General features: G+C 36.5%; 1 protein-coding gene across 1 annotated transcript in view; it reads right to left on the bottom strand.

Annotated features, from left to right (window-relative positions):
• adamts17 (ADAM metallopeptidase with thrombospondin type 1 motif, 17) overlaps positions 1-14349 on the bottom strand; it is a gene marked incomplete at its 5' end in the record, with an annotated part of 117412 nt that overhangs the window by 76493 nt on the left and 26570 nt on the right. Inside the window, one exon of the mRNA XM_079803901.1 lies at positions 3866-4038. Coding sequence (XP_079660027.1) covers positions 3866-4038 — 173 coding nt within the window. The remainder of the gene's footprint in view (positions 1-3865; positions 4039-14349) is intronic.

The raw sequence follows: 14349 nt of genomic DNA, 5'->3' as shown, positions 1-14349 counted from the left end.
CACTGTTCCTTCCTTGGACCACTTTTGATAAATACTGACCACTGCAGACCGGGAACACCCCACAAGAGCTGCAGTTTTAGAGATGCTCTGACCCAGTCATCTAGCCATCACAATTTGGCCCTTGTCAAACTCGCTAAAATCTAATTGTGTTAATTACAGTGATAATGGATGAAGAACTCATTATTTGCATATGGCCTCTTAATATATTAATAATGTAGAGGCTATGAATTAACTATAAATAGTTTGTTAATGATTTGTAAGTACTTTATTACTGTATACTTCTTATAAATTTAATTTAACTTGATGTTCTAAAATAACAAACTAAAACTGAAATAAAAACTATATATAGATTTTTTTTAAATGCAACAAATTTACTAAAAACTCAACAAAAATGTAAATAAAAATGCAAAATATAAAAATATAAACTAATTCAAACTATTCCTATAAAAGTATTTCAATTATACTAAAATAGCACTGATCTAAACCATTTATTAACAAACAAAATACATAGCAAATTGTAGATACATTTGCTGCCATGCTCTTGCTTAAGCCAGTGGTTCCTAACTGGTGGGTCTGTTCTGACCTAAAAGTAATTGACAAAATGCTTCCTATATTGCTGTTTGAGGTTTGTGCATCAAATCAAACAACATATTTTGTTGTAAATTCATCTGTCACTAAATAGAAGCCAAATTAGGCAAAAGCTAACATGGACAGATTGCCTGACATGGGAGATACCTTTTGGAGATATGATTAGGAAGCATGGCATTAGTTTTCATTGTTATGCTGACGATACTCAGCTCTATATTTCTTCGCGCCCTGACGAAACTTACCAATTCACAAGATTGACGGAATGCATAGCTGATATAAATCATTGGATTACTAGTAATTTCTTAAAACTTACTTCTGAAAAAACTGAATTTCTAATTATTGGACAAAAAACCTCTGCACGTAGTATCCTAGAATACCGTCTAACACATGATGGCTGCTCTGTCAAGTCCTCGTCGTCAGTGAGGAACCTGGGTGTGCTCTTTGATACCAATCTCTCATTTGAAAGCCATGTTTCTAGCATCTGTAAAACTGGATTCTTCCATCTTAAAAATAGATCTAAATTACGGCACATGCTTTCAATGCAACATGCTGAACAGTTAGTTAATGCGTTAATGACCTCAAGACTATTATTGTAATGCTCTATTGGGTGGTTTCCCTGCTCGCTTAATAAATAAACTCCAGCTGGTCCAAAACGCAGAAGCTCGAGTTCTTACTAGAACCAGGAAGTATGACCATATTAGCCCGGTTCTGTCAATCACCTTTTTATGGGTTGCGAGGGGAAGATGACGGTATAGTTTCAAAACTATTCAAACCTATTTCATGGTTTGCGTTCTCCGGCCACCAAATGCTGTTGCCGTGCGGATGGGGTCCGGAACGCATTGGGGGTTTTCTGTTTTAATTGAGGATGGTGTTGTTTCAATGGCACCAAATTAAATAACTAATCAGTTTTTACAACAGAAATTAATCAAAACTTTTCTTCAAAAACGAAATTAATTTCCTATCATCACTGTAAAGCTGCTTTGAAGCAATCTGTGTTGCAAAAGCGCTAAATAAATGAAGGTGACTTGACTTGACATGCCGACATCTTTAAAAATCATGAACACAAAGTAAAAGAAAATACGGCCCAGATTGAATTAAAAATGGGTTCAGATGCAGGATGAATAAACATTTGTAATGACCACAATCTGTTTCTTATTGGCCGATGAGAGCCAGACACCATCAAAATTTTGGTATCCTATTCAGCCTGTGTCATATTGTTGGGACTAGGCAGTTTTAACCCTATAAAGCCTTCTGTATCATATTTGATACACAAATTTCTATATTCTCTAAATTGTCAACATTATTAAAACTTGAGCTGAACAACCAGTTGTACACGATACCACATGCCTTCTGTCATCTAAATGATAGTTTATATTTTTTTTAGAAAGGAAAAGACCATTTAGTGTACTTGTAAATATGTCGACCGTCAAGTCATGATACACAGATTTGCTGCAAAATCTTAAATCATTTTTAAAAAGTAAACTTAAATAACTTTTATATTGTTAATAATATTTCAAGATGAACACTTATTGGACTGAAGCAACATCCTTTTTTAGAAAAATCATGTTAAAATGTGAGTATCAAATAAGATAGATCAGGCATTTGAGGAATGCTCATTTGTTCCTCTCTCAATCGTCATTGTATTGCATTGCATTATACAGTATGTTTTGCCCCCCACAATAAAACTACAGAGCTTTGATAATAAAACTAAGCATTTTAAAATTAAGATACAATTTATACAAAACGAAATTCACTGTAAAAAAGGCAATTAATACTCAAATATCATTTCCATCTTAAGTTCATTTATGAGACGCGTGCAATGCCGCGCGCTAAGGCTATTGTCTGTTATATTGACTTCTTATAAAATAAGAAGCAACTAAAAACATTGATTAAAATTAAGATACAATTTGTACAAAACGAAAACAGGCCAAATAAATCTTGTCTAAACAGTCTTGCTTCATGTTGCATCAGGATTTATATTTAAACAGTCTTTTGCATTTAATATTCACAGATGCTAACTGAGCCTTTTAAACTTAGCCTACCTTACAATGAACTCTCAATCAGCTTTCCATGAGGAGAATTATTCCAGGATTATTACTCAAAGCGATGTATCTGACCCATAGCTGCACTAGTTGTTTGCATGAGTTGATGTGTGTGTGGGCGTCGACGCATGGATCGCCTGTATTTGAATCTGAATGAGCGCGCGGTCGGTGGGCGTGGCCGCATTAGCGGGTAATGAGGCAGTAATGAGTTGACTGATATCTCCCACTTTTCACACAGATTACATAAACACAGAATATTTGTTTTCGTTTTGACTTACATGATTTAAAACCTGACATTTCAACGTTTCTTTAGACATTTGTCTCATGTTTGTGTGTCAAGTTCTCACTAAGCTAGAGGTTATTTTCTGAAGAGAATCAGATTAGACATCATTGAGAGAGAGGCTGAAGATCGCGAATCATGTTTGTTTCCCTTATTTTGCAAAAAACACAACAATTTGTTTTTATTGGGACTGTACACAAAGAATAATAGAAATTTAATAGATTATAATGATGTATAACACTTGCCTGAATGATAAAAAACGACAGAGTTATTTGAGTCTCTTTGGCACTGATAAGAAAAAAAGCGAGCCAATCACGCCGGCGCGACGGCCGACTCGAGAGGGTTAATCACTGAGACACATTATTGGGAGATACAGAGTGACAACTGATATTTATATGTATTTTATGCAAGTAGTCTGTTATACTGTTATAAATATCTCTTTGATTTACATTACAAACTATCATAATTCCGTCTGACTTTACCTTATACTTACCATACAGAATAAATCGGAAACTGCACCAAACTGCATATTTTTGCTCAGTTTGGGTCTCTGCATAAAATGGTTTAGCTCCTCAACTGTAAGTACCATATTCTCACTATATTATACTATGTGAGCCATAAAAGCTTGATAACAATAACCTACTTTTTTAATTTATTTTCTTTTTGATTTTGTCTAAAGGTTCAATAAACTTCCATTTAAAAAAATATATTTTTCTGACTATTATTTCATATATCAGGCTAAACATGGATAAAGGTTGGGGTTAGGATTAGTGTAAAAAAAAAAAGAGTAAAATCTGGATCCTGAAACCACTTGTGGATCACCATCACTCATGTCAGGTCTGTCTTGAAAGGTTTATATGCTATTGTTAAAAACCTATTTCTTTTTGGAGAAAATTCATGTGGCATTTGTACCCATCTGTTGAGTTAGAGCATGTTATGTGAATATGTGACTCACCATGTTCATGACGGTGAGCAGGAAGCGTTGGGCAGCCTCAGCACCGTGGTACTGCACCATGTTTGCGTCGGCCACCACGACCGTCTCCACAGTGTACTCTCTACTCAGCCTGATGGCATTCCTCCTGCCGCGCACCTCCTCTGCTCCTTTTGCCCTTTTCTCCTTCTTCTTGTCTAACACACACACACACAGACATAAGTACACAAACAGAACTGTTAGGCCAGAGAAACACTGTTCACTACTGGGGTCAGCAAGATTTTTTGATGTTTTAGAAAGTCTCTTTTGCTCACCAACGCTGCATTTATTTGATCAAAAATACAGCAAGAATGTTCAATTGTGAAATATTATAACAATTTAAAATAACTATTTTCTATTTCAATATATTTTAAAATGTAATTTATTCCTGTGACGGCAAAGCTCAATTTTCAGCATCCTTACTCCAGTCTTCAGTGTCATATGATCCTTTCTGAAATCATTTTAATATGCAGATTTGCTACTCAAGAAACATTTCTTATTATTTTCAACACTGAAAACAGTTGTGCTGCTTAATATTTTTGCATTCTAAAATCCAGCTTGTGCAGTAAGAACCGCCTCTGTTCATGTACTTGTGCCGGGTATGCTTCATGTCTTAGCATCAAACCTGCAATTATGTCAGGAAACAATTATGCAATTATATCTTTGTTACTCTGAAAGACATACATATGTATACAAACACATCGAGATTGATATGCAGGACAAACACAGAATTACAGTTCCTGGAGCCGATAAACAAATCAACAACAAACAGAAAGAAACTCTTCAAACATTACAGTAATGAAGCACAATGTTTGACTGAACCTGCTGTCAGCTCTAAGCAGGGGACACATCATTTTGGTTCTAAACAGGCACAATTCATACGCAGGATTACACCATATATGTTGTGTGTCCACAGTTAGACCTGGGGCCGGTTGCATAAACCGTTAAGACTAGTCTTACAAGTTAGACATAAAAAAAAAATCTTTAAGACTGTTCATAATTTTTTTTAATCAGTTACATAAAAACATAGACTGGCCTAATTTGATACAAAAAGTAAGACTGAATGCCACTTGCCAAACTGCTAGTGGCTCATACTAGATCTTAAGACACTGTCTTAACATAATGGCTTAGTTTATGCAACTGGCCCCTGATCTCAACAAAGGCAACATCTTTACTGTAGCCAAGTCCAAACCTTTGAGGGAGCAAATGTCCACCAATGAGACCTGACCGAAAGAAAAGAGACAGAAATAAAACCAAAATGGTGTTAAAGTCAACATAAAATCAAAATTCACTCCATTTACTTTCTTAATGCATGTTTTTGGTCTTATTGTGACTGACTGAAAGGTACGTTCAATAAAATATTTGTTTTTGTAACTTTTATACGCAATTTTTATACTGGCATTGGCCATTAACTGTATACGCCTGATTATGTAAGTAAAATAGAATTTTTTCTTCCAGCCATGAGGATTTGAAAGGGAAATGGCTGTCAGCAGGTAAAAACCATTGATAACACACTTTCACCACAACCACCAATCACACACAAGTGATTTGAGGAACAAATAGTGTTCCTACTTGACGTGAGCTGTTCTTAGTCTGGTTGCACGTGCATTTCCTTACAAACAAGTGGGTGTTTACTGAAGACACCTGTAAAAACCCCCAGAGATTTGATGATCCATTACCTCGGGGAAAAAGCAAAGAAGTGTTTACCACAACACAAATGAAAAAGTGAATTCCAGTTTTCTAATGTATCATTTTGCTTCAAACTGTGGTTTTCCACCATCTGGAGTTTTGGTTTGTTTGCTGGGTTGCACAAACCCACGATTTGTCCTTAAAGCTCCCAAAATGTTCAATGACGGTGCAATCTGTTGTGCTTTGTCTATCTAAACTGTATTAGCTTTGACTACATTGAAGGCATTTATCCAGTGTTTTGGCATCACATATGAAACCATTGCGATCAACTGATCGTTAAACTTCATTTAACCCTTTGACTGTCACCGTCCTACAGGTGGGACGCCTGGTGCTCTTTTTTTGATCGCCTTTTTTCATATCATATATTTAAGTAATTATCACAAATTAGGTATCATTTGAAAGCTTACAAATTCAAAATTCATCCTGTGAAAACCGTTTTGAAATCGGACATTGTGTTGCCATGGAAACGTTACTCTAAATTATTCTAGTGGGCTCCTCCCCTAGTGGGCGCTGTCATGTTTCATATTACAACAATTATTTTAACTACTTTATATTCAAAATCTTTTCCAATCTTGACAAAACGCATATTGTCGGAAAGGTCTGAGTCTCAAGGGTCCATATTTGGTGACTGTTTTGTGATGGAAGTAATATTTGGACAGAAATTTACAGGAAAATGCATCAAAACAACAATAAATGGAATTTGAATGACACCCGGTGGCTATTTTTGGTACAGCACCCTAAACAAAATCTCATGGGAACTTCAATTTTTGTGATATCAACTTCAAATTTGGAACACAAATTGGTTAGACATATGGCTTTGATTTTATAGTAATTTTAGAGTAAATGCTTTTTTGTAAAATATATATTTTATATGAAATAAAAAATATTTAGTACAGTATTTTTCATTTACAGTAAATTTAAACTTCCATAACCATTTCATACTTTCATATTTTGAATTGCTTTCACTTCAGCAATAATCTGCAGAACGTCGTCTTTAAAACGAGACCAAACTTTGGTCTATATTCCAAAGCATTCTTGAATTACAGCCCTTTAAGTTTGGATAGTGCATTTTCATGTGTATTCTCAAAAAGGGGGGTGACAGTTAAGAGGTTAAATAAACAAATATTCGAATATTCTGTTTTTTTATGAGCCCAAATATTCGACTTCAACATTCGGAAAAAAATGCCCAACCCTAATATAAATAATTCTAAACTAACACTGATGTGCACCAATAGTGAAATAAAAAGGCCATTTGAAAACTTGTAAAAATGTGTTTGTTCAGTTGAGTCTACACCCCCCACCCCAAATGTATTGGTCATTGGGGCTCTTATGGGGGTCCCTCTGATGGGGGTCTCTTCTGTATGTTTACAGGTGTTTAGAAAATGTGTGTTTGTGTGCATGTGCGCACATTTATAAATGACTAACGCAACATATGGTGCTAATGTAACGCTCTTTTTGCAGCACAAGCATTTTTTCCATTCTCAGCTGTTTTCAGGCAGTTCTGACTAAAGAGAATGGAAACTAATGCCTGGGCTTTCACACAAAAGACACTGAAAATCACACATTTACTTTAGAAATGTGCTGAACCCATCAATAATTCCTGCAGACGGAGACAATCACAAAACAAGTAACAAGTAAGAAAGGACCATTATTAATGGTCAGGAAGCTATCACAAAACTGTCATCTAGAGCTGTAATAACAAAGTACTGATACGGCTGACTCAGGTGGCTCCTTCTGTTCTGATGCCTTAAAAGAACAGTGCAGACAAAAACAAGTTCAGTCATTTTTATTGACTCTGATGTGTTTGATCTTCTGTGGAACACAAAAGGAATAGCTTAGCAGAGATGTTCATTCAATACAATGAAAGAGAATGGAGACTGGGGCCAAAAATGACAAAGCAGCACCATAAACATAGCCTTAATGACTTGCGCACTACATAATAGCCTTCTCGAGTCACTTTTTAGTTGTATAGTGCTTTTGTCATGCATTAAGCTCCCAGTGAGCAGCCAAAGGAAAATATCCATAAGATGTTCAGATGAAGAGGGAGCCCAAATTTCAATAATTGCACATATATGCTGTGTAATACATTTATGTGTTCACTGAATATATACATTAAAATTATTATATTTTTTCAAAATTCTAGTCTAAAAGTTTCTAGTTTCTAGTTTAAATGACTATAGTGAATCATCATACACTATGTTAAAAACTTTGAGGCCAGTAAGATTTTTATTTTTAAATAATGCTTTGTTCAGTAGGGATGCATTAAATTGATCAAAACTGACAGTTAAGACATTTATAATGATACAAAAGATTTCTATTTCAAATAAATGCAGTTCTTTTGAAAGTTATATTTATCAAAGTATCCTGAAAAACTGGAACTGTAAAATGTTAAATATTAAGCAGCACAACTGTTCAACATTGATAATAATAAGAAATGTTTATTGAGCAGCAAATCACCATATTAGAATGATGTGACGCTCAAGAACTGGAGAAATGATGCTGAAAATTCAGTTTAGAAAACAGTTATTTGAAATTGTAATAATATTTCACAATATTACTGTTTTTTTTTTTTTTTTATACTTTATTTTTTTAATTTTTAACAAGACAGACAAAAAAAAAAAAGAAAGAAAACCAGACAGACAGACCAAGGAACAGCAGGCAAAATCGTCATAGATTAACAGAGATGTTCAACATCATGTAAAAACAGGAAAAACAAAACAGGAAAAAAAATAATAATAATCAAAATGAATAGAAAAGGGATAAAATAAAAGACATATACATCTCAATTTGTATTCAGATAAGATATCCAGTTTTTCCAATATGCTTCACATTTCCTCCTGGCATGTCTCAGAGAGAAAGTCAAATGTTCCATAACATATATTTCCTGTACTATTTCTATCCATTCGGCAATTGTCGGGGACTCTTTACTTAGCCATTTCCTAGTTATTGCTTTCTTACTACCTGCTAAAAGTATTTGTAACAAATATCTATCTGTCTTTCTCAGCCCTGTTGGTAGATTTCCTAAATATATAACGCTGAAATTAAACTCAAGCTCTAAGCCAGTTATTGACCTAATTGCCTTCACCACCTCTACCCAGTACAAAGAAATAATAGGACACTCCCAAAAGATATGAAAATGACCGGCAGACATGTTACCACACAATCTCCAGCACTGCCCGTGATCAGGATTGTTACTCTGTGATTTTTTTATATTGGGGGTTATAAAAAATCTTAATGTGTTTTTCCAGATGAATTCCCTCCACAGACCTGAGCTGGAGGTGGTAGATTGCGTCCTGCATATATTCAACCAGTCCTCTTCGCTTATCTTTATGTTAGCTTCTTTCTCCCACCTCATTTTTACATACATTGTTGAAAGTCCTCTGTCCGACTGTAAACATGAATATAACCTGGAAATCAGTTTTCTGTTGGTATTACGTTTATAAGCATCGATGAATATACCAATCAGGTCCGCTCCCCTCTCTCCAATACTTTTAATATGTTTATCAAAGTGGTGTCTCAGTTGAAGGTATCTGAAGAAATCTTCCTTTCCTAAATTGAATGTGTCTATAAGTTTTTTAAAGGTATCCAGACCGTCAGTGGAGGATATTATACAGTATGAGGTGATACCTGAATTTGTCCAATTCTTAAATCTACCATCCAGACCAGCTGGTGTAAAATCTGTATCATATTTCACCCAGCGTAATATTCGTACATTTCTTTCAAAATCTTTGTTTTTAAGTAGTTTGTGCCAGATGTTAAAAGGGACTGCCATCCAATTAGTTAATTTGTTCAAATGTTTCTTCAGAAGAGTTTTTTCACCCAGTATAGATTGGAGAGGTATGTTTATTTGACTTTGCTCTAGTACCTTCCATTTTGCATCACATTCAGGGTCACACCAGCAAACCAGAGAACGTAACTGTGCTGCTCTATAATAATCTTCCAAGCACGGTAGTGCCATACCACCTTTGACCTTGGGGAGTTGTAATGTTTGAAATCTAATCCTTGGTTTTTGTTTTCCCCAAATAAAAGATGAGATAATTCTATTCCATTCACTGAATTGTTTGGGAGGCACTTCAACAGGCAACGATTGAAAGAGAAAAAGCAACCTGGGTAATATATTCATCTTTATAGCGTCGATCCGGTTGTACATGTCCATTGGTATTAATGACCAACGGTTTAAGTCTGCTTTAATATCAACTGTTATAGGAATGTAATTGTGTTCATAAATGGCAGAGATCTCCTTAGGTATGTGTACCCCTAAATATTTTATTGTATTACCTTTCCATTTAAATTGACAAATTTTATAAATGTTTTCTTGTGGTTCGTAATTGAAAGTAAGCGTTTGAGTTTTATGCAGATTTAATTTATAGCCAGAATATGAACCAAATTCTTTAAGAAGAGATAATAATTTGGGTAAACTTGCATTGGGTCTGGTAAGTGTCACGAGTATGTCGTCCGCATACGCACATATTTTATATTGTGTGTCTCCTATTAATACCCCCATTATATCCTTGTCTTCTCTGATTGCCTGCACCAAAGGCTCTATGAAGAGGGCAAAAAGAGTAGGACTCAGGGGGCATCCCTGTCGACATCCCCTTTCAAGAAATATTGTTTTGGATAAGTCCCCATTTATTTTAATTCTAGCCGTAGGAGAGGAGTATAGTGAGTTCAAACATCTTATTACCTGTTCATTAAATCCAAAGCGCCTAAGGACCAAATATAAATATTCCCATCGGACGGAGTCGAATGCCTTTTCGGCATCAAGACTTATCACTACAGATTCCATGTTATTGTTTCTCATATGGTTAATGAGGTGGAGAGCCCGTCTCACATTGTCCTGGGTTTGCCTGTTTTTTACAAAGCCAGTCTGGTCTGTGTCTATCAGATCTGGGATTATGTTTTCCAGTCGTTTCGCTAATATTGATGCATATAATCTATAATCTATGTTTAAAACTGAAATAGGTCTATAAGAGCTGCAATCTGTTTTGTTTTTACCCATTTTAGGAATCACTGAGATTACTGCTTGTCTCCATGAAGGCGGGGTCTCGCCACCTTCCAAAACATAGTTAAAACAATCCTTGAGCATTGGTATTATTGTTTCCCTGAAGGTTTTATACCATTCTGATGGATACCCATCTGCACCTGGCATTTTATTTGCTTTCAATCTTGATATTGCCTTATTAATTTCATCATCTGTTATCTCCTGGGTTATTATTTTGTTTTGCGTTGTGCCTATAGATGGTAAATCCAAAGATGCTAGAAAGGATAATATGACAGCTGGCTCAGTTGTCCGAGGTTGTGCATATAATTTTGTGTAGTACGCTTCAAAGGCGTTTTGTATGTTTTCCAAATTATGATACATCTCATCGGTCCTGGGGTCCTTCACTTTATGTATGAATCTCTCGGCCTGTTGTTTCCTTATTCTCCATGCAAGTATTTTCTTAGACTTAGGGCCATTTTCATAGAAATTTTGTTTAATTAATTTAGCTCTCCTCTCTACTTGGTTTTCATATAGGTCGTTTAATTTTCGTTTAGTCTCCATTACGTCATTTAGAATATTAGCATCCTTATACTCCATATGTTTACTCTCCAGTGATTTTAACTTTTCAGCCAGGTCCTTAATTTGTTTCTCATTTTCCTTTTTTTTCTGGGCAGACCACATCATGAGTTTACCTCTAATAACAGCTTTTGCAGCATCCCATAATGTACTAGAAGAAACTGCTCCATTATCATTATGGGTCATATACTCTTTAAATTCTGTCTTTATATACTTTTGGCATTGAGGGTCATTCAGGAGGCTTGTATTAAGTCTCCACAAAGTCTCTTTGGGCTTGTTGTCTAAATGCAATGTTAAGTACACCCCTGCATGGTCGGATATGTCTCTTACCCCTATGTCACAGTTTATAATCCTATGTCTATCTAAATTTAGCATAAAAAAATAGTCAATTCTTGAGTACGTAGAGTGAGGGTGGGAGAAAAAAGTAAAATGTTTATCATATGGGTGAAGTTCCCTCCATATGTCTATCATTCCTATTTCTTTAAGCAGTTTTTTAACATGCAAAGCTTCAGGTCTTATATATTTTTTCCTGTTTGAGGAGTCCAAGGTTGGCTTTAGCTGGATATTCCAGTCCCCCCCACATATCAACACACCTGAGGTTTCCATAGAGATCATATTAAAAACTTTCTTGATTAGCTGTTTATCATGTCCTGGTGGTCTATAGACATTCATCAATGTAACTTCTTTGTGGTCGATAAAACCTTTGACCAGTAAGTACCGACCTTCTTTGTCAATAATTTGTGAGGAGAACTGGAAGTTTACCTTATTTGAAATTAGTATAGCTACCCCCCTCGCATTTCCTCTTTCGAAGGAAGAGTAATATAAGTTTTTGAAACCCCTTTTCCGCAACTTTTCATGTTCTATATCTGAGAGATGTGTTTCTTGCCAGAATATTATGTCTTGTTTTTCCCTTTTCATCTTGGCGATTACTTTACTTCTTTTTATAGGATTATGTAATCCGTTTACATTAAGGGTGATTATTCTGTATTTTTGATGAGGCATCTCAGTCAGTAGCGAGTAAAAAAAAAGTTTACTAAGACTTTAAGCATCCCTGTAAGGTCTGAACAAATAAACTTCTGTCTGTGAAACGAAATGAAACTTAACACATAAATACAAACGCTTAACGTTAGTGACTTCCATCTCTGAAGTGTGAATTCTACTTCCAAAACAAGAGGGGAAGCCCTACATCTGGAAGGGGCCCCTCTAAGTGTGGACCTAAATCTCTGACTACATGGAATCAGAACAGTCCACATATAAACAAAAAAGAAAACAGACATAAATTCCCAGATGTGGTCAGTTCAATTTCTCAAGCTTACGTGAATAGGAAAATTCGCCTAGTCTCTTATTACCTCCTGGAAATACGGTCCGATGTAGAAATATGGTAGGTCATACTTCGGCTTTTCAAAAGATACTCAGTCACTCATAGCGCCTTCGTTGCGTCGAAATCTCTTTAGTTTCTCTTGGATGTGTTTCATGCGTGTATCCCGGTGACGACGTGATGTAACACCTGCCGTTTCCCAGGAAGGTTGTTTCCGTCTCGCAGCGATTGTAGCACGGTCGTCCGCCGGAGCCCCGGCTTCACTGTTCGGCATCAATCCTCTTTTCTTCAGGTCATCCATCGCCTCTGATGCGCTGTTGTATATAACTGCACCAGTTTCAAGAAACACTCTGAGTTTTGCTGGGTGAAGAGTCTGAAAACGGAGACCCTGTTCTTTAAGCGTCTTTCTGATGGTTGAGTAAGCCTTTCTTTTCATGACTATTTCGGTTGGGTAGTCTTGCTCGAAAAACACTTTTCTCCCGTCATATTGAATGTTATTCTTTTTCCAGGCGGTGCGGAGCACCAGTTCTTTTGTTTTATACTCCAGAAAGTAGACCACTATTGACCTCGGGTTAGCACCTTGTGGCGGTTTGACTCCAAGGGACCGGTGACAGCGTTGTATGGCGAGGTTGACATCGGGGAGAGACAGCTCCGCTTTAATGAATGTCTCTAAGAACTCCTGTACGTTGTCTCCCTCTGCCCCCTCTGGGACCCCATGGATGCGTATGTTGTTTCTACGCGAGCGCGACTCCAAGTCCGTCAGCTGGGCTTGTAATTTGTCTTGGAGCTCTAAAGTGTGGGAAAGCAACTCACTGTTTTCTGCACCCCGCTCCTCCAAGTCAGCCACTCTCTGCTCCGTCTCCTCAACTCTGTCGGTTATTTCCTTTAAATCAGTAACGATAGTGTTTAGCTTTTGGCTAACATCTTCCCTGAAGTCCACCAGTTCCTTCTTTAGTGGCCCCATTATCTCGGTAAATTCTTTTTTCAAGTCTAAACGAACCGCCTTTATCTCGGCAATAATGTTAGCTTGGATAGCTTCCATAGTCTCGTGGTCCGCTTGCTTGCTAGCACCTTCGTCAGTATTTCCACTTTCAATCGAGGATTTGTCGTCTATCTTCGGGTTTTGTTGCGATCTTCCTTTTTTCATTCTCCTGTTTCCCCTTCTCATACTATAAATGACAACGATTCCTACCTGGATAACCAGTATTTATTTCTGGGGAATATGACCATCTGGGAGCCTCTAACTTATGCTGCTAAACGCGTCTGCGCCATGCCGGAAGTTCAATATTACTGTTTTTAATATTGTTTTTGATCAAATAAAACAGCCATGGTGAGGCTTCTTTCAAAAACATAAAACAAAATCTTACAAACCTTAAATTTAGAAGCGAACATATGATAGCTTTCTATGCAAAATAAGCAAAAAAAATTTTTAAAACTTTTGCGGAAATTGCAACATGGCCATTGCCATCTTGGCAGCGTGTCATCGCGCATCACTCCCCGGCTAATAGAAAATGGTCAGAGAGGCGGGACAGCAGATAAATGGCTATCCACCTGTCACTCAAAGTGGCCATGCTCTTAATTATGCAGAACTGTAAGGCTTTATATAATGTAAACGAATGAGTTATAAAAAAATTCACCCCCCTCACAGTTGTCATGAAGGGCAAAATTAGCCGTATAGACTTTTTTGTACCAGGCTGTAAACATGTTTTTTTTCTGCTGTAAAGTTGGACATAAAGTTGCTCCCTTCTGGAGCATGTCGATGAATTGCAGTTTAAGTCACTTCCGTATTGGCTTCAAGAGAAACTGCGGGAGGTTGCCGCTTGTATCAGACTCATATTCTGACTAGAATAAGAGTATGACGATGTCAGGCTACTTCTTTTATACTCGACTTAAAAAAAGGCTTAT

The sequence above is a fragment of the Gobio gobio genome (genome assembly GCF_949357685.1).
Source record: "Gobio gobio genome assembly, chromosome: 2".
Lineage (NCBI taxonomy): Eukaryota > Metazoa > Chordata > Actinopteri > Cypriniformes > Gobionidae > Gobio > Gobio gobio.
The sequence above is the reverse complement of the archived record's forward strand: the minus strand, read 5'-3'. Positions and strand labels throughout refer to the sequence as shown.